The 18,854-nt window shown below is 53.3% G+C and overlaps 2 protein-coding genes across 5 annotated transcripts in view; one reads left to right on the forward strand and one right to left on the reverse strand.

The window, feature by feature from the left end:
- The window catches only part of LIMK2 (LIM domain kinase 2), a 68,509-nt gene extending 57,759 nt beyond the window's left edge, over window positions 1-10,750 (forward strand). For all 4 annotated transcript variants that reach the window (XM_084819800.1, XM_084819802.1, XM_084819801.1 and 1 more), the window contains 4 exons: window positions 4,030-4,204; window positions 7,138-7,193; window positions 8,280-8,437; window positions 9,976-10,750. In XM_084819800.1, coding sequence (XP_084675926.1) covers window positions 4,030-4,204; window positions 7,138-7,193; window positions 8,280-8,437; window positions 9,976-10,132 — 546 coding nt within the window. In that variant the 3' untranslated portion in view covers window positions 10,133-10,750. The remainder of the gene's footprint in view (window positions 1-4,029; window positions 4,205-7,137; window positions 7,194-8,279; window positions 8,438-9,975) is intronic.
- Window positions 10,751-12,954: 2,204 nt separating this feature from the next.
- Window positions 12,955-17,875, reverse strand: PIK3IP1 (phosphoinositide-3-kinase interacting protein 1). The gene is made up of 4 exons (XM_084819810.1): window positions 17,699-17,875; window positions 16,339-16,524; window positions 15,583-15,661; window positions 12,955-14,537 (listed from the first exon to the last, which is right to left on the reverse strand). Exons 1-4 carry the CDS (start codon window positions 17,769-17,771, stop codon window positions 14,330-14,332), a joined length of 546 nt encoding a protein of 181 aa, XP_084675936.1. The 5' UTR covers window positions 17,772-17,875; the 3' UTR covers window positions 12,955-14,329.
- Between the last annotated feature and the right edge of the window lie 979 nt (window positions 17,876-18,854).

Here is an 18,854-nt window from a genome sequence, read left to right on the forward strand (position 1 = left end):
TTCCCCTCATGTCCTCCCTCTCAGGGAAGCAACCCGTTTCCTGTGTGCTGTGCAGCTTTTTATTTGGATAACTCCCAGAGAGGCGTCCTTGTTGCTCTATGAGCTCCCTGAGCTTCCCTTCGGATGTTACTGATCCCACTGAGCAGAGAGCCCTGACGTTTTGCCGACTCTCTGGTGGTTCCATCCAGTTCTTGTAACTCAGAGCAGCCGCTGCCTCAGGTTCGTGCACGGGGATTCATGCTTCCAGGGGATTCACTCCAGGAGCTGCCCCCATGCTGCTGCTGCTTGGGAGTAAGAGGAGGCTGCTCAAGTAGAGGCCCTTGCTTAGCAAACAGGCTCGGCGGGAAGCCTCTAAGCTGGACATGTTCTGTTTCGTTTTCTCCTTGGTCCAGGCTGGGAGGACTCCTTTATGGGAGGGGCAGAGGTCAGAGCACATACTTGGCACGTCTGAGGTCCCAGGTTCGCATCCCTAGTTTTTTAATGTCATTTTTAATTCCCTTTGTAAACAGAATGTGTAAGTTGCTTTGAGTAGATGTTACTGTAGAAGAGTGGTGTATATTTTAAAGGGTTCCTGGTAGCAGGTCTTGGAAAAAACCCTGTGCTGCTGACAGCCAGAGTAGGCCTCCTGGGTGCGATTCTATAAGGCAGCTTCAGAGGCTCACGTTAGTGTCATGGAGGTACTTGAGTACAAAGGAATGCCCAATTGCTCACACCTTGGATTCCTTTAAGTCTGACCCTACTTGTGTCATGTGCACAATTTTGGTGGCCCAGGACTTGAAGCAAGGTGTGTCTGCCCCCAGAGCCCATGTTTGGTCTTTCGTGAGAGTCAGGATGCTTCCCTTTGCCTTCCCATCTTCACAGACAGTGGGGCTACCTTTGACAAAATCAGGGTTAGCAAACAGCTGTGCTGCTGCTCTTCTAATGTCTCAGGAATGTAGAAGCAGTTGTAAAGCATGGAATGTTTGTTGCATGCTTCACAACTGAAGTAATACATGTGGCTTTCTAAAGCACCCCCACCCCTTGTAATAAGTTTTTTTTTACATTTTTCAATCTTTTATTGTGAATTCTTACTAAACAAAACAAACTGAAAACATAACACAACCTAAAAAAAGGAACAAAATACAAATACAACAACATGTTCAAAAATCCTCAGTTTCAAGTATTACAATATTCAAGAAAGAAAAAAAAGGGGGGGAAATAGGTTACGCATAAACTTTAGTAAAAGCAGACCAAATATCCGCATAGAAGTCCATTTGCAAGTTACACCTATATACCACTCTTTTCAAATGTTGCTAATGTTGTTAGGTCTTCAGTCCATTGTGTGTAGGCGGTGAGCTTTTATCCTTCCAATATCGTATTATCAGTCTTTTAGCAACCAAAAGGGCATGAAAAATCCATTTACGCTGACCCTGTGCTATATTCCAAGAAGCAGATAAATAATTTAAGAGAACATTTACAGTAGTAAATATTAAAGAGTTTTCCAATACAAAATGTATCTGTACAATAACTTTCTCTCAAAAGGAGGCAACCACTGGGCATTTCCAAAACATACAAATAAAATTCATTGGCTGCATTACACCTCCAACAATTAGCCAAATTTGACAAGCCTTTACTAAAAAAACATTGTGGTGTCCAATAGACCCGAAACAAGAGTTTTTGCTGAATAAGGCAAAACCGAAGTTCCATTGAAATGTCCGATACAGACACCAAAACGGCAGTCGGTTGATTAAACAAAATAGGACGTTCCAATTCCCTATTCCATTCCTGCTGTAAACCACTTGTATCATATTTATTCATTGATAATAAATGTTTGTAAACATGAATCATAGGTCGATATTTCTGATCAGCTTCAATAAGTATTTGCAGTAGCGAAGGAAACTCCGGGGCAGTAAAAGCAGCAGGACCGAATCTAGATACCAACAAATGTTTCAATTGCAAGTACTGCCATTCCGCTGTAGCATGCAGATCAAATTGATCTCACAAAGCTGAAAATAAAAACTCATCATCAACCCCCACTAATTGATTGAGGGTAAAGATTATTTTATCTGTCCAGGTCCGCCATAAAAACATTTTCTTGCCAATTCTTAAATCTGGATTTCCCCATAAAGGCAATTTAGCATGGGAAAATGGATCAAACCTGTAATTGACGTGACACTGTATGCCAAACTTACCTAACTGCCAAATTGTGGGAGGAGCTCTGTCTACCTTAATATGTTGAGAACCTAATGCCATCCATTTAAAGAGAGGCTCCAGACAAGAAGATTCCAATACTGACCAAGGAGGAAAATCTAATTTGAGTGGAAAAGACCAAAATTTAGTAGAGGCCGATGGTACTCTATAGGCCCGATGGTACACAGCTAGATCCGGAAAACTGAACCATCCTTCATTAATTGGAAGTTGCATCCTTTTTAAAGGTACTCTTGGTGGAGAGGAACCCCAGAAGAATTTACGAAACAAAGCATTACGTTTTTGGAAATATTTGTTAGGTATAAGTATAGGGATCCCACGTATAACATAAATAATTCGAGGTATGGTATTCATCTTAAGTGTATTCACCTTACCCCTTAAACTCAACTTTAAAGATGCCCATCTATCTATATCTCATAAAATATCATTAATCAACTTGTTTAAATTTAAACTAATCATTTGAGATATATCTCTAGGAGTAATTATTCCTAAGTAAGTAATGAACTCTGGGCACCATTGAAATTACCAACTGACTAATACACTAGAGTATATCCTGTCTCCAATCGGCATTATTTCTGACTTTGACCAATTAACTGAATAGCTGTACAATTCACCAAAGGTATTAATCAATTTCATCAAAGCTGGAACCGATGACTGGAGTCTTGAGATAAACAACAAAATACCATCAGTCATAAAGACTAATTTTAAATTCTAAACCAAAATGGACAAATCCATGAATACTATTATTTTGTCTAACAGCACACGCCAGGGGTTCCAAACATAAATTGAATATCAATGGGGAAAGTGGGCAACCTTGTCTGGTGCCCCTCCCTAGTAAAAAACAAAAAAAAAAAAAACTGAGAATAAACCGTTAGTCGTTACTCTCGCTGTAGGAACTGAGTATAAAATTTAACCCATTTCAAAAATTCTATAGGAAAACGAAAATTAGTCAATGTAGTAAAAATAAATTTCCAATGAATTTTGTCAAAGGTTTTTTCTGCATCCAAGGAAATGATGGCCACCTGATCAGTTCTGTCAGTGTATAAAGCAACCAGATCAATAACTAATCTAAGATTATCACCCCCCTGTCTATTTTTAATAAATCCCACCTGATCTGGTCTAACCAAAACGGCCATGACCTGTTGTAATCTATCAGCCAAGATTGCTGTTAATATTTTGATATCTGCATTAATTAATGATATAGGTTGATAGTTTGTGCAATAGGTATGGTCCTTGCTTGGCTTAGGAATCACAGTAATATAAGCATCATTTAACGATGAAGAAAGGGAGCCCACTTCGAAAATTATAGAGGCGATACAACTTTGGGGCTAAAAATCTAGAGAATGTCTTATACCATTCAATTGGGAATCCATCCGATCCAGGTGATTTCCCAGTAATCATTGTCATTATTGCATTCATAATTTCTCCTAAACACAGAGGAGCTAAAGGGAGCTGTTGTGAAGAATCTAAATGTGGAAGATTAATCTGAGAAAAAAAGTGTCCATATCTTTCACTGATATCTTATTACCGGTACTATACAGATCAGAATAAAACTTTAAAAATTGTGAGTTTATGTCTCTAGGAGAAGTATATACTTTGCCACTCTCATCTTTAATAGCTGAAATAACATTGGTGCTGTTGGTGTTGGTGCTGTTTAAGACGATGTGCAAGGGTCTTACTAGGATGTTCACCATTTGCCCCTCTTAATAAGGGCATGAAGTCCAGGATCTGACATTACCCAGCTGTGTATTGCTGCTAATGGGGGGATGGGGCCTTCTGGTGCTGATGATCAAGCTTCGGAAGGACTTGCAGTGACCTCTGCTGCTCTGTACTTGGCTACAGGACAAGACAGTGGTGGTTGCTGACTTTGGCTTGTCCCGGCTGATTGTGGAGGAGAGGAAAAAGCCCAGCTTGGAAAAGCCGTCGGCCAAGAAGCGCAGCTTGCGCAAGAGTGACCGGAAAAAGCGCTACACTGTGGTGGGGAACCCGTACTGGATGGCGCCGGAGATGCTCAACGGTAGGAGGCCTCGCAGGTGCTGGGGCTGGACTTGCGAAGGCTTCACGTTACATGACAGCCGGACCTCCTGGCTTTCTGGGGTTGCTTGACTCTGAGGTCTGTTGATCTGTTGCCTCAGCTCCCCCGTCGTTCTCTTTGTGCTGAACGGCTTCCCAAAGCAGAACGCTTCTTTTCGTCTGCACAGCCTCGTGAGAGACACCCAGGTCAAAGTCCCAGCCTCTGTTTTCCTTTTGCTTCCTCCGTGTTCAAGACGAGTACAGCGCAGTGGTGTGGTGAGGCGGACCCTCTGTCCTCTTCGCCTGCCTGGGAGAGGAAGGGTGGAAATGGTGCCTGACAGGAGCCCCCTGCCCGCCTCGTTGCTCTGAGCTGCTCCTGCTTGTCCAAGGATGGGGAAGGGAGAGCCTCCCGGTCTCCCTGGCCTCTGCACAGAGGTGCATCTTGGCTTCTTCCCCTGTGCAGAGCATCGCCTGGATGCTGTAGCAGGGCAGCCTCAGAGTGTCTGGGGCCCCATCTCGCACACAGGCCCCAACGGCCTCCCTCCCTGCCTGCCACTCGGGGCTTCTGCGCCTGCGCAGCACAAGCCGCAGGAGGCCCTCCCCAAGCGGGTGAGGCCTGGCCTTGTCTCCTCCCCGCGCCCCAGCCTCGCCCTCTGTGGCTCGCCTTACTTTGCGCCGCCCGGTGCTTCTTGCCATGGCTGGGCGCTGGATGGAGCAGCAGCCTTCCGTCTGGGGCTGTCAGGGGTGTGGTTGGAAGCCAGCGGCTGTGGAGGGCCGCCGCTGCCTTCTCCTCTGTCCCTGCATGGCGCGCACACTCCTCCTGCACGAGCGCCGGCGAACACGCAGCCCAGCAGGGCCAGCCTCCTCTCAGCGGGGGCGAGTGGGGAGTCTGCTGATGGGTGGGCGGGAGCACCTGCCTGCACTGCCCTTCAGAGCTGCGGGGCTGGGAGCCTCCTCTCCAGCCATTTCTGAGGCCTTTCCGTTCCTCCAGGGTGGCCTTTGGTCTAATCTCCTCCTGGGGCCAGAGGCGTTGCCGCTCTGCATCTTCCCTGCTACACAGAGGGCCCCTCCCAGGAGCCTGTGCTTTATTGTGGCAACCAGGCTTCTGGCCCCAACTGTCATCCTGAGAGTCCCTGCCTGGAAGCCAAACTTGCTCCTTCGGGCCTTCCCAGGGAACCTTTGGAGCCCCCGAGAGGGGTCTCCTTAGTCGCATTGCCTATTCAGATCATGTTTCTAGCAGGGGTCGCTTCGGCCGGCAAAATCTCAAACTTGGCTGCTTTTCCAGTGGGGCCCCCTCCTCCGGCAGTTGTCTCCAAGACCGGCCAGCGCTGTGGCTGGACCACCAAGGGAGCAGGGGCTCTCTCCTGCCTCTGCCTCCCGGACCCAGGCTTAGGGAGAAAGGGTGGTACTGCACCCTGAGGATAGGCGAGTCCCTGAGAAAAGAAGGGGACCGCCAAGCACATCTGTCTGCAAGACACACCCTTTGCCCCTTTGATATGTGTGCGGGGGAGGAAGAGGAAGGAAAGCATCTGAAACCAGCCTAGCTGGAGCTCGAGGCGTGTCGTGCAGGGCCTGCTGAAAGAGTGCCAGCAAGCGTTCGCGGGGGGGATGCTCGCTCGTTTCTCCTTCACTGCTCCGCCCCACTTAAAGAAGTGGGCCAAGCACCTCCCTGCTCATTTTGCCTAAGCAGCACTGGATCAGTGCCTTCACTTCAGCTGATGCAAGTCAGATGGTGCTGCTGAGCATGCTGGAGCCCTGAGTTGAGGCAACCTCCTCCTTCCCTGGACAGTGTCCGGAAGAGGACACTAGAGGAGAGACTGGTGCATTTGTTTACCAGGCGGAGGTCTGGGACCTGAGCAAGTGTCTGCGGTCTGTTTTGAGACCATGAGCTCGTAGCTTTGGGACTTCGCTTGTTCAGGCCTTCCTTTTCCCAGGGTGCATTATGGGTCATTTCAAGCTGGGGTGATGGACTGATATGTCGATGGCCCTAAACCCGAGGGGAGAAGCGAGAGGCGCTTCCAGTCCAGCCTGTGGCTGAGTCTTCCTTCAAAGAAGCCACCTCGGGTGGACGGAGGAGAGGTTGCCCAGCAACTGGACCACTGGCTGAACAAGCAGAAGGCCAGTCAAGACACACTGTTGATGCCCCCCGTGGACCTGGAAAGCACTCCCTCACCGGCATTCTTGCCTCCTACAAAGGCCAGGAGAAATGCAGGCCTCAGCCTTGCCTGGCTGGATCAGCCCATCTAATCAACGGGTGGGCTGGTGGCAGTCTCCTTTTCCTTTTGCACCAGAATTTCCATGTTTAAATTTACAGGAAAGTCATGCAACATTGTCTTGAGGGTTAGCAAAGCTGTGTCGAGTGGCCTTAAGTCCATAAATTGTGACTTACAAGATCAATCCAAGTCCGCCTAAGTCCAGCATTCTTCGCCAAGCTCCCACTAGTCAGCTCGAGCTGCTAGGTGGCCCACCAGAAATTGGCCAGTGGTCAACTAGGGGGCTCCACCCCACCTTCTGATCTCATCCACCATTCAGCTTCCGCTCTTCTGCTGCTCGGGGGGGCGGGGGGGACATGTCTCTCGCAGAGATTCTGCCTCTGGACACAGAGGCTCATGAGCCCGTGTCCTTGCTGTGGAGCTGTCCACCACAGATCTGGCTGCAAGAATTGGTCACCTGTTCATCCATGGTTCTCTCAGGCCTCGCCATGCAGGATTGCCAGGATAAAATGAGAGCATCTCGTGGAAGCTGCCCTGAGTTCAGCAGGCAGGATATAATAAAACCAATTTTTTAAAGGATGTACTGTATGCCAGCAACCTCTTGTTCTTCTGTGCTTCCGTCCACAGGGGAAATAATATGGAGCTCTCCCCCTTCACCCAGCTGCTCCGTCATCTGCCCTCTGTTGTGCCTCATTTTGACGCCCCCCTTTTTCTTTCCTTACAGGACAGAGCTATGATGAGACAGTAGACATCTTTTCCTTTGGGATTGTGCTTTGTGAGGTAAGTGTAACGCCATGTTTGGAAGGAGAAGTTCTTGAATGTGGCGGGCCTGCGCATCCGTCCTGCCCCCATTAATGCCAGAGAGAAGCAGGGTCTCCAGTTCTGACACCAGGATCCTTAGGGCTGCTCTTTGGCGTACTCTTGGAAAAGCCGTTGTGTGACCCAGGGCAAATGTCGTTGTGGGACTATGGCTGGCCCCTGTGCTGTGTGTGGCTGCTAGAGCCATGGCTCTGACTCCGAAAGAGAAGGGGAAACCTAGGGGTATGGTGTCAAAGATGGAGGGGAAGTTGCTCTCTGCTTTGGACCCCTACATTTAATACTGGACTGTGGGAAAGTCACTTTGTTTTCCGTCATGTTTTCCATAATGCTGAGAGTCTTTATTCAGTCTCTTGGCTTCCTGACCCTGATGGGAGCCTGTTAATTGCTCAGCAGCGGACGAGTGAGTTTGATACTCCAAATCAATTGGCCTTCCCCAACCTGGTGCCCTCCAGATGCTGGGGACTACAGCTCCCAGCTATGTTGGCTGGGGGATGCTGGGAGCTGTGGTCCACCACACCTAGGGACACCAGGCTGGAGGAGGCTGCTCCAGGTGAAATGCTGTCAGTCAGGCTGGGAGCAGATTCTGCCTGGCTGTCTTCAATGTCCTACATCCTTTGTCTGAAGCAAAGCCGGATACATTTCCCGCAGCCCCCCCCCCCCCCGGCATGTGGGGGAGGGTGGCTAATTGCTGAGAGCCCTGCCGGGCCATTGGGGAGTACTGGCCTCCCCAGTCGCTCGCCTGAGCCGCTCCTGGGGAGGTGCGTGAGGAGGACACAGAAGCGCCACTTCGGCTGCCTGCAGTATACTGGAGAACCGAGGAGGCCTTTGGCTGGCCTGGGCCACTCGGTGGTGCTCGGACAACTGCTTCGTACTGGAACCTTTCTGTTGTGAGCTGGTTCAGTTCCTGCCTGTTCTGTGCAAGTTCACAATGGATCAAAACAGATCACAAGTTTGAAAGAGATCACAATAGCAGCATACCCAAGACTTGCTCCAAGGGCCTCCCGTGATCGGCGTAGGAACGGCTCCTTCCTCCTTGCTCTGTTACAGATCATAGGACAAGTGTATGCAGATCCAGACTGCCTCCCCCGCACTCTGGATTTCGGCCTAAATGTGAAGCTTTTCTGGGAGAAGTTTGTTCCTGTGGACTGCCCTCCTGCTTTCTTCCCTCTGGCAGCCATCTGCTGCAGGCTAGAGCCCGAGAGCAGGTGAGGCTTCAGTTAGACGCTTTTGTGTTTAAGGAGGTTGGAGATCTTTAGTCCTCTTGTGTCCTGGGCTTCTGCCTGCCTGTCTGGTGTTAAACGGACATCATACAGGGCCGAGAATGGTGGTGCTTGCCTTAGCCACGTTGCCCTTGCCCAGCTGTTTCATGGCCATCAGGGGGATTCCCAGCCAATACAGAGTATTCATCACTGGTTCCTCACCTGACTGGGGGGAGATTTTGAATGGGGTGCCACTGGGCTCTCTCCTGGGCCTTGTACTCTTCAAGATTTTTACCTACAGCTTACTTAGGTGAAGGGATCTAATCCATACTTAGATGAAGGGTTTCCTTATCAAAGCAGAACTGAGCAGGCTAGCAAACACTTCAGAAGACAGGAATAAAATTAGAAATGACCTTGGTAGAATGGAAAATGGGGCTGAAACTAACAAAACAAAGTTCAGCTAAATGCAAACTTCTGCGCTTAGGCCACAAAATAAAATAAAAATTAGATGCACACGTAGATAATTTGGGGGTGGGGTAGTGCAATACCGGGCTTGGCAGCAGTACACATGAAAAGGATCTTGGGATTGCAGTTGATTACAAGCAGAGCCTGAGTCTGGTGCGATGCAGCTGCAAAGAAGACTAATGAAATTTTAGGCTGCATTAATAGAATCGTAGGTACCAAGTCAGGGAAACAATATTCTGCATTAGTCAGACCTAATCTGGAATACTGGGTCTAGTTCTGGGGTCCACACTTTAAGAAGGAAATTGGAAAAGGTTCAGAGGAGGGCATTGAAGATGCTCATTGGAATGGAATACAAATGCTCTGAGGAAAGGTTGAAGGAGCTGGGTATGTTTAACCTGGAGAAGAGAAGACTAAGGGGAGACACGTTAGCACTCTTCAAATCCCTGAAGAGCTGTCCCAAGGAAGAGGGCACAGACTTGTTCTCTGCTGGCCCAGGGGGCAGGACTAGCTGTAATGGGCTTAAATGTTACAGGAGGGTAGATTATGGTTGAACATTAGGAGAAATGTCTTGAGGGTAAGAGCAGTTCAACAATGGAGTCAAGGGGTGGCGGGCTTTGCTCTTCAAGCGGAGGCTTAACACCTATCTCTCAGTCTGGATTTCCTGCCTTGAGCAGGGGGTGGACTAGATGGCTGCCTAGGAACCCTCCAACTCTAGGATTATAATCCAGAATGCCTGGTTGAAATTAACACCACAAGGTGCTGAAGATGAGCTTCAGTGGTTTCGAGTCCTGGGCATTTGTGGTCATGGAATTTTGGTGGCCAGCTGAGAGTAAACCTGAGTCCATAGTACTTACTAAGACACCTGTGTGCATGTGCGTGCACATCCTGCACACTGTGCTATGGTTCAGTCACTTAAGGACTAAGTATTTTTTAAAAACTTTTTTTAAAGCATCCCTTTCTGATTGGAGAAAGTTCTTACTTGTCACAGCTGACTATTGCTGTACGAGTTTGCCTGTACCAGATCTCTAGAGACTCTGCATTAACTTAGTCCTTTCTCTTTCTCTCTCATCTTTTCCTAGACCCCCATTTTCAAAACTAGAGGATTCTTTTGAAGCCCTTTCTCTTTACCTAGGAGAACTAGGAATCCCTCTTCCCTCAGAACTGGAGGAACTGGACCACAATATCAGCACGCAGTACGGGCTGATCCGGGACAAGCTAGGTGGCAACCTCACTTAGTCCTCATGACCTGCACACACAGTCCATGGCTTACCATGGGGGCAACTAGGGAGACAGGAACCCCTCTCCCACCCTTTGCAAGGCATTAAGGCAGCACCTGTTTGCCTTCTCACCTTGCCTTCAGCCTCCTCCACCTCTCGTCCTATGGATTTGTGGCACGTTCTGGAAGTGGAATCCTTTCCTGTCGGTGACTTTACTGTACTGACATTATAGCTTTGGAAACACAATTCTTGAGGCCCCCGTTTGGGGGGCACTTTATCGTGGTGGTGCCTTAGAACTTGATAGACTTGCAAGGTGTGAAGAATCCTGGCTGCTTTGCTCATGAAGCCAAGCATTTGTGCTTGGACGCAGCATTCTGGGTTGTCCTTGACCCAAGTTTCCTGATCTGTTGGAGCACACATGAAACCAGGCCTTGGGGAGGAAAGTATTGGGAAGGCAGGCAAAGCAAGTTCAGCGTTTCTGCTTTCCATCCGGGGGTCTTTGAATTGCCGAGCACCTCTCCCAGGACTGCACAACACATCACCACTGCTTCATGTTGGTTCACTTCCAAGGAAAAGTTCAAAGCACTACACAGACTGGAGTTCCATCAACCTGCCCTGTTGGGAAAAGAAGCTACGATGGTGACAGGGATTGCTCAGGAGCTGCTCACGGCACTGTACACTTTGGGGTTGAAAAAGCGGTGCCTATATCCTAGTGTGGATACCAGCAGCCTCGCCCTGTGTGGGTTTCTCCGTGGCACTGTGGTATGAGCAAAGAGCAACTTACTACTTGACACTACTTGTAGCTGACTGGGAATGAGACCATTTTCTTCTTTAGGGCCAGTAGTCTGAATGCCTCCTATATCACAATAGTCACTACCTCTGTCCTCCATTTCAGGCCTAAGAAGCCACTGGTCTTCTGCTCTGTCTTCTCTCAATTTCTCTCTCCCCACCTCTTCCAAGCTAGACTAAGGGAAACCCAAGAGGATGGACTTGCAATAGAGAGACCTGCTTTTGGTTTCACCTTAATTCTTGCTGCTCCTTCCTGCGCTGTCCTTGCATCTCACTGTGACCTTGACCTCCCAGGGCCAAATCTTCCCATTAGAGGAATCGAAACACATGACGCCTCTTGTAGCCAAGCCATTTAGCATTCAAGTGTGTATTTATCCTGTGGGAGGTTAAAAAACACTAGACCTTTGCAGGTGGTGGGCCAGATGTCTCCAGGCCCAGCACACTTAGGTCAGATTTTGCTCTGTCTTCATAAAAATTGGGGGAGTCTGAACAGGGACCCTCTGTGTCTGAGGAGGAGGAACTTTCATGGGCTCTTGATTGCACACAAAATGTTTGACTAAGTTAAACACAATAAACATCCTCTGAAAGCAAGCTTGCGTGTCTTGTGTTTGGATGGAAGAGTAAAAGGGGCTTGCTGCCTCTTCAGGGAGAGGGCCAGTGTCTGAGCAAAGGCAAGTTTTGTTGCTGGCTGTAGAACTTCAGGAGCTGGTGGCCCCAGTTAGGAACATTGGAAGCTGCCTTATATGGACACATACTGTTGCTCCATCTAGCCAAATACTGTTGACACTCGACTGGCAGCGGCTTCCCACGTTTTCATGCAGTTTTTCCTGCTGTACCTAGAGATGCTGGGGATCGAACTTGGGACGGCCGGCATGCAAAGCAGATGCTCTACCACTGAGCCGCAGCCCCTCAAATAATGCAGTTCATAGTCCCAAATGTGATGCAGGAGCCCAGGGCAGCCCCGGAGGATATATGGCCTGCTGCTGTTACCGGGAGGGCAGCAGCACCACAAACTCTGCAAGAAGGTGCCAGGAGTGAACAGGTGGTGGGCAGAGGAGGGCACCAGAGCAGGCCTTGATGGGCAGGCTTTTCTTGGTGGAGGGCCTCTTTCCAGGGGATAAGTGGAGCGGGGACAGCCAAACCATGCAGTGCACCTGCGTGGCTGCTTTTCACTTTGTAGATGTTGTGCTGATGAATCCCAGATACGCAACTGCCCTTCACTCCTTTATTTGGAATACTGAAGGGAAATCGGGCAGGGTGGGGGTGGGGATGCTATATTTTAGTAGAGCTCAAGCACCTGTCAGTTCTGAACACTGCCTACATGTGACCCCTTCTGACTCTTGATGTTAATTTTTTGGGCAAGGCTGGAAAGAGGAACTGTTCCTGAGCAGGGAACTAAGCACAGCTGCCGTCTTCCCAGCTGGATCAGGAAAAAGCGCAGCCAGCCCGTGCATGAGCTGCTTTGGGGGAACTTGAGTCTGCTGGAACTTCGTGACGTCCCAGTGGAGTTCCTGTGGCCGTAGGCCAGCCTCTCAAGGAGCGGGGAAAACATAGCCTTGGGTGAACTGGGAAGTAGGAGCAGCTCTCATCCCCTGGAGACCCAAGGGCAGGGCTGGAGAACCATACTGGGCCCAACCGGATGGCCTCAGGGAACGGGCGTCGTCCCATCCCCAGCCAAAGCGCCCGCTGGCATTCTTCCAACCGGGGAGGGAATGGCTCTGCTCCTCCCTCCTTCCCCACGTGGGGAAGGCAGAGGAGGAGCAAAGCGCACTTGGATGCCAGCCGAGCACAGAGCAGCGGCAGTTCCGCCACTGTCCTGCCCTCTCGCCTCAGGCCCCAGGGCTGGCAGCCAGCCTGGTGAGCCAAGTCAGCGGAAGGTGCCCCATCCTGGCCCGGGGGGCGGCCCCTGCCTTGGCCAAGCAGTGACGATGCTCAGCTCCCCCAGTGGAGTGGGCGGGGTGCACTGGCTGTCCTTGGAAACGTGGGGAGAGGGGAGACGTGGGCTCAGGCATTGTGGTTCTGCACCATGGATTCCACCAGAAACGATACCGATTACAACCTGAATAGTTTTATTTCATAGTCATGAGGTATTTAAAACACTTACAAAGAAATGGTATCCAAAGGCATTTGAAACATTTTTTTAAAGCCCCCGTCTCTAACTTGCATAAACATGACTTGCAAGAAATCTCTGCCCTTGGCAGTGGGAGCCCTGCGATGGTTGTTGGCGTGCTTTTTAATGGCTGGAGTGCGTCCTTACTGGCAGGGTGGAAGTGTGCGTGTGTTTAGCCCTACAAAAAGCCCCTTCTGGGAGAACGCCATCTTGCTTTTGCGCCTCCAGCGCCTCCACTTTGCTCAGACAGGAACTGGCCAGGGTTCATGAAAAGCCCCTGAACTGCTCACACCACTGCAAGTGAGCTGGATCTCACCCTGTAGGGCACCTGTCTATCTCAGTCATGGCACCCTCCTCTTTCCATCCAAGGTGACACTTTATGGTTAGGACAAACCCGCTGTTAGCTTGAACACTTAGTATTCTCAAAACGCACCTCTGTGCAAAGCCTCTACAAGGAGGCCAGAAATGACTCTGATCACTCTGGGGCGCATTTCTCCATTCCTGCTAAACCCTGACGTGGTTCTGGGCTGCAAGGGGGGGACAGGGACTCACATGTCTCCACTCTTATCTGCTATCCTAGATGGAGGCCTTCAGAGAGATCCAGAGTAGATTGTAGAATACCAAGGACTATATTTCTCAATCGTAGGCATGTAAGAATTTATCCCTGGCCTCAAAGGACCGACATTGTGTGAGAGCTGCCTGGAGGGAGAAACACCTTTGCAGAGGGCTCTGCTCCCACGCCCTGTGCCAGAAAAGCCCGCCTCAGCATTTGGTGAGCTTTCCCCCAGACCGCTTTTTGAAAAGGAAAGTCTGGCCTTGCTAACCAGAGAGCTGCACCAGGGTTGTCAATGCTGCTTCTTGAGCCACAGCAGTCAGCTTGAGCATAAAAGAATATCTACATTCAACTGTTCAAATACTGACTCTTTTTTTTAAAAAGCTCACACCCACTATACAGCCCCCCACTTAAAGGACTTGCAGGCACCAGGAATGGTGAAAACCATCCACGCTGGAGGAGGCAACAGATCCTCATTGGAGCTAGTCCACGTGGCCCACAGCAGGAGACCAATGGTGCAGCTTCTCTTGAGATGGAAGTCCTACTGCTGGTGACCATTTTGCATGGCTAGGACTCAACTCCAGCAACAGCTGACCACGCATGAGCCAGTTCTTCCACATCTTGGGCATCCTGTCTGTCTCCAGGTGTCTTATTCCTCCTCAAACAGAAAAACAAAATACAAATGAACTCTCACATTGAATGGGGAGGAGAGGGGCCTTTGCCTCTGGAGGTCCAAGCAGGGCGTATCTGCTGGCGCCTCTTCCTCAAGCTCCAGGAGTGCCTGCCTGACCCATCAGGGGTGCATCGCCATCGTGCATTTCCTCTACGGGGGTCTGGTTGGTGTGCACCACTACTGTGGTCTCATCCATGAGCTCGCAGGCTGGATTGGTGAAAGCTGAGTGTGGCAACGTGATCCGCTGCATTTCTCGCTCGTAAACCTTCTGTTCATGCTCCACCTTCAGATCCCTGCCCCTAGTACACAGAGAGAGAGAGATGGGTATCAGACAAGGTGCCCGTGCTTGAAGTGTTCTTTTTCAAAGCCATGTAACAAAACATGTAATTGGCTTATAGGACTCACCACTACAAGATGCAGCAATGCCCATTTGCTTTAGTTTTTAAAAGCATTAAGCAGAGCCCTGAAAGATGGGTCTTTCAGTCATTATCAGTCCTGATTGCTATGCCACTCCCCTGTGTTGGGGGAGGGGGCAAGTATACCTGGGAGTGCCAGTTCCTGGGCCCAGAGAGACGAAAGACGAGGCCTTCATGTCTTACATGAGGGCAGCTAATTGGCTGCTGTTAGAGACCCAATGCTGGATTACACAGAACTTTGGTACAATCCAGCAAAAGCAGTACTGGCTTGATCGAGAAGCCTGCATGTTCCTTGGCCTGACCCCTTAGATCAGCCTTGACCATGCTGGCTGGGCCTGATGGGAGTTGCAGTCCAACACATCTGGAAGGTACAGAGGGCGGGTCCACATTCATCCCTTGCAACAATGGCTGCTCCTATTCTTCCCTTTTATCTCCCTCCCTCATTGCTGACATCTATATTGTAAGCACCTTGGGGCAAGAGCCTTATGCTCAGTCTGCAGAACATTATTTGCGCCTGTGCAAACACAGTCAAAAGGGCAGCAGAGTGGCTTACTGCTACCGTGTCAGGCAGCTGCCTCCTCTCTCTCCCCGCTCACCTCTGGTGTTACACTGCCCAGAAGTTACTTTTTTTGTGACTGTTTGGAGGTATCTATCACACTAGGGATTTTTGGAGCATTTTTGAATATTCAAAACACCTCATGTATCTTCTGTCCCCACAACCCCAGCCTCAGACCAAGACTATAAGGCAAGAGCCAACTGAGAGACTTGTGGATTGCATCATGATCAAGGCAAGATCTGAACTGGGGCTCCACAGCTCAGTGTCTTAACTCTGCCTGGAGACCATCCCCATGCCAGAAACTTGCAATGTGCGAGACGGCGCCTGCCCTCCCACACCCACCAGCACAAAGGGCCCTTGCCCGGAACTTGCCTCTTGTAGACGTAGCCTATGACAATCCCCGCTCCGATGCCAATGATGATCACGATCATGACAAGGCCCAGCACATAGCCTGCAGGGGGAGCAGCACATTTTAGGCATGTGGAGGTGCTGGTGTCCAACCGCACCGTGTGCATTCTATACAACGCCCCACCTGCCAAATCCAAGTTCCTCAATAAAATGATGCATATGTGTCCGCACGTTCATGTCTCATGACTTCTCCCATGACTGGAAAGCGGTGAGGTGACAGAAGATTGGAAAGAGAGGGAGGGTGGGATTGGATGGTCATGGATGCAGAGAGCTAAAACAATGCCACCCTCCGTTTCTAAAAGATGGCAGGATGGCTCCTGTAAAAAGCAGGTGGTGGGGCTCTCAAGCTGTGCTTGCCCAAGGGCTAGGACAGGCCGGCAGGTCTGGAGTTCTCTCTCCCCTTGCCTTCCGGGTGTGTTGGACTGCACCTCCCATGGCCACGTGAGCTGGGTATGATGGGAATTCCGGTCCAATATATTTGGGGAAGACTGCTTTGAAATGGCAGCAGAGATGTTCAGAAGGCTTCATATATCCCACTACTTTTCCACAGATGTAGCTGGATCTGGCCTCATGTGAAGCCAAGTCACCCCGATTCTTTTTTTGTCCCACTTTGGATCCTGCCTGATATACACTCTGCAGATTCCCACCAGAAACCTCTCTGAGTTACCACAGCCCACATGCTGGAAATCCCCAGAGGATGCTTTCCAGAAGGGTTCTTACCCAGCATGCCCAGGTCCTTCTTTTCATTTGATCTCATCTTGACTCTCTGGCTGATCCCGACCACGGGCTGGACTGCAGCGGACTCGCTCTGGGACGGCAGGCTCTTGGCAGGCTCAAACCCCTGATCTGCTCCTTCTGCAGCCGCAGTTCTGACTGTGAGCACTGCAGACACGGTGGAGGTGGCATCTGGCAGGCAGAACGACCATCAACATCACAATTTCACAAAGCAGCACGTACCTCGGAAATGCGGCAGGCGATTCGCTCCAAGAGGAGGAATAGCGCTGCCCCCTGTCCCCATTGTGTTCCCAGGGTGCGTGATCCTCAGCAGCTAGACCTGCATCAGACCCTTCAGATCTCCCCCCCCCCTTGCAACTGTTTGTGCTGCCCACACTCCAGCAGGACAACAGCGAGTGGAGCACGGCCAGGGCTGTGACTGGGGGCTGGCCAGGGCAGTGGGGGAGTCCACCCACGGTAACCCTCTCCTATGGGGCCAATGTGCTCAAGCCAAGGCTGTGCTTATTAAAGCGGTGGGAGGGGGGTGTTGGACTGCAGCTCCCATCATCCCGCACCAGCGGCTGGGCTGACGGGAGCTGCAGTCCTCCACAGGTTGCCCACCCCGCCTTCGCAGTTCCCTCGCTGCCCCACTGCACACCCTGCTCGGTCCCAGGGGCCACAACAAACACGTCCGGGGAGGCCGCCTTCGCCTGGCTCGCCAGGAGAGCCGCAGCGCTCCGCGGGCTGACCGGTTTCCTGGGCCGCTCCCGCCCCTGCCCCTGAGCCAGTCGGCCTCCCCTACGGCGAGGCCGGGGCTTCTGCTCGGGCGGCCCCGCCCACGGCCAGCCCAGAGACTGCACGGCGGCTGCGGCTCCCCCCAACCGGGCACCCCGGCCGTGTCCAGCTGCAACACCCGTCATGGCGCAGGCTGGGGCGGCGGGAGCTGCGGCCCGCCGCGCAGGAGGGCGCCGGGGAAACTCCGGCGCAGGGCCTTCTCCGCGCCCCCCCCCCCGCAGCAGGGCCCCTTCGGAGAGCGCCGCGCGAGGGGCGGGGCCTCCCCAGCAGGCCCCGCCCCGACGAGCCCGCGTGCGGGAAGGCGGGGCCGAGTTGTTTACACCGCGGGCTCTGCGGCTGACGATGACATCACCCCCGCGAAGGCGGCCAATCGCGGGCGAGCGCGAGGCCCGGAGACGCGCGGGCCAATCGCGCGGCGGGCGGGGGCCCAGCGCTCGCGCGCGCCCCCCTCGCGGCCCGGGCGCGCGCGCCGGCCGCCCCCCGGCGCGGGGCCACGCCGGCCCCCTCCGGCCGCTCCGCGGGGCGTCCCGGCCAGCCCTCGCGGCCCCGGAGCAGCCGGCCCGGGGCGCACCTGCGGCGGCGGCGGCGCCCGGCGGCGGCAGCAGCAGCAGCAGGCAGGCGCCGCGCAGCAGCCGGGCCTCCATGGCGCGCGGCGGCGCCCCGCTCCGCTCGGCTCGGCTCGCGCTCCCTGCGCCGCTCGCAGCCTCGGTCTGGCGCGCGAGCACCCGGCGGCGCCCCGCCCCGCCCCGCCCCGCCGCGGCCCCGCCTCCGCCGCGCAGCCGCGCCCGCTGGGTCCTAAGGCGGGGAGGCCGCGCGCAGCCCGCCCCGCGGCCCCCGCCCGGCGAGCGCGGGCGGCGCGTCGCGGGCGGGCGGCGCCGGAGCCCGACGCCCAGGGGCCAGCTGGAGCTCCCCGGGCGCCCCCCGGCCACGGGGCCGTGCTCCGCCGCAGCGAGGGGGAGGCTGGTGTGCGCGCGCCGCGTGCGCGCCCCCCTGACCAGCGCTGCGGAGCCGAGCGCCGCGGGGCAGCGAGCTGGCGGGCGCGGCGCAGCGCAGGGCGCGCCGGGCCGGGCCGGGCCGGGCCCCGCGAGACCCGAGGCCGCTTGAGCCGGGGGGCGGGGGACGCAGCGGGGCCCCGGGCAGCGGAAGGCCGCCCGCTCAAGGGCCTCGCCCGCGCCTCCGCCCGCGCCCGGCTCCGCCGCGCCGGGGCAGGGCCGGGCCCCCGGCTCCGGGCCGCGCGCGCTCGAGGGGGCGCCCCCGTCGTCCCCGAAGCAGCCTCGGCCTGAGCGAGCTGCCCCGGCGCGCCGCTCGTCCTGGGCCGGGCAGGCGCCTGTTCCGTGAGTTTTCGCTCTACGCGTGTCGCGGAGCCGCGGCTGCTTTCCTTCGGGACTTGCGTCGTGCGGCCCCCGTCGCACCTCCGCGCTTGCGGCGCCTTCCGTGCGCTCGCCTTGGGCGCCAGGGCCCCGACGTGAGCCGCGGCGCGAACTGTCGCGCAAGCTTTGTGGGCAGCGTTTTACTTGCTCAGAAAAGCGCCTCGCTCGGCCGTCCCCACCCGGGCGCCTTTCAGGCGTGTCACGCTGCCGCTGCCGGGGCCCGTCGGCCGCGCTGGCCGAGGCTGAAGGGAGCGGTAGTCCAGCACGCCGAGGGGGCCGCAGGCTGGAGAGGCGGCCCAGGCCGAGCCACCTTCCCCCCGCTCCGCCTTGCACGCATGGGCAGGCAAGCGCACGTGT

This window comes from Heloderma suspectum, chromosome 13 (genome assembly GCF_057233095.1).
Source record: "Heloderma suspectum isolate Gila_16-S chromosome 13, 16-S_ref, whole genome shotgun sequence".
NCBI lineage: Eukaryota > Metazoa > Chordata > Lepidosauria > Squamata > Helodermatidae > Heloderma > Heloderma suspectum.

Excerpts from the sequence above, each read along its gene's own strand:
- PIK3IP1 (XM_084819810.1), bottom strand. The coding sequence starts at position 17,771 with ATGGAGGCCCGGCTGCTGCGCGGCGCCTGCCTGCTGCTGCTGCTGCCG. Across the intron at positions 15,662-16,338 it reads GAAGGACCTGGGCATGCTGG|GCTATGTGCTGGGCCTTGTC; the intron begins GTAAGAACCCTT and ends CTCCCCCTGCAG. Across the intron at positions 14,538-15,582 it reads ATAGGCTACGTCTACAAGAG|GGGCAGGGATCTGAAGGTGG; the intron begins GCAAGTTCCGGG and ends TCTGTGTACTAG.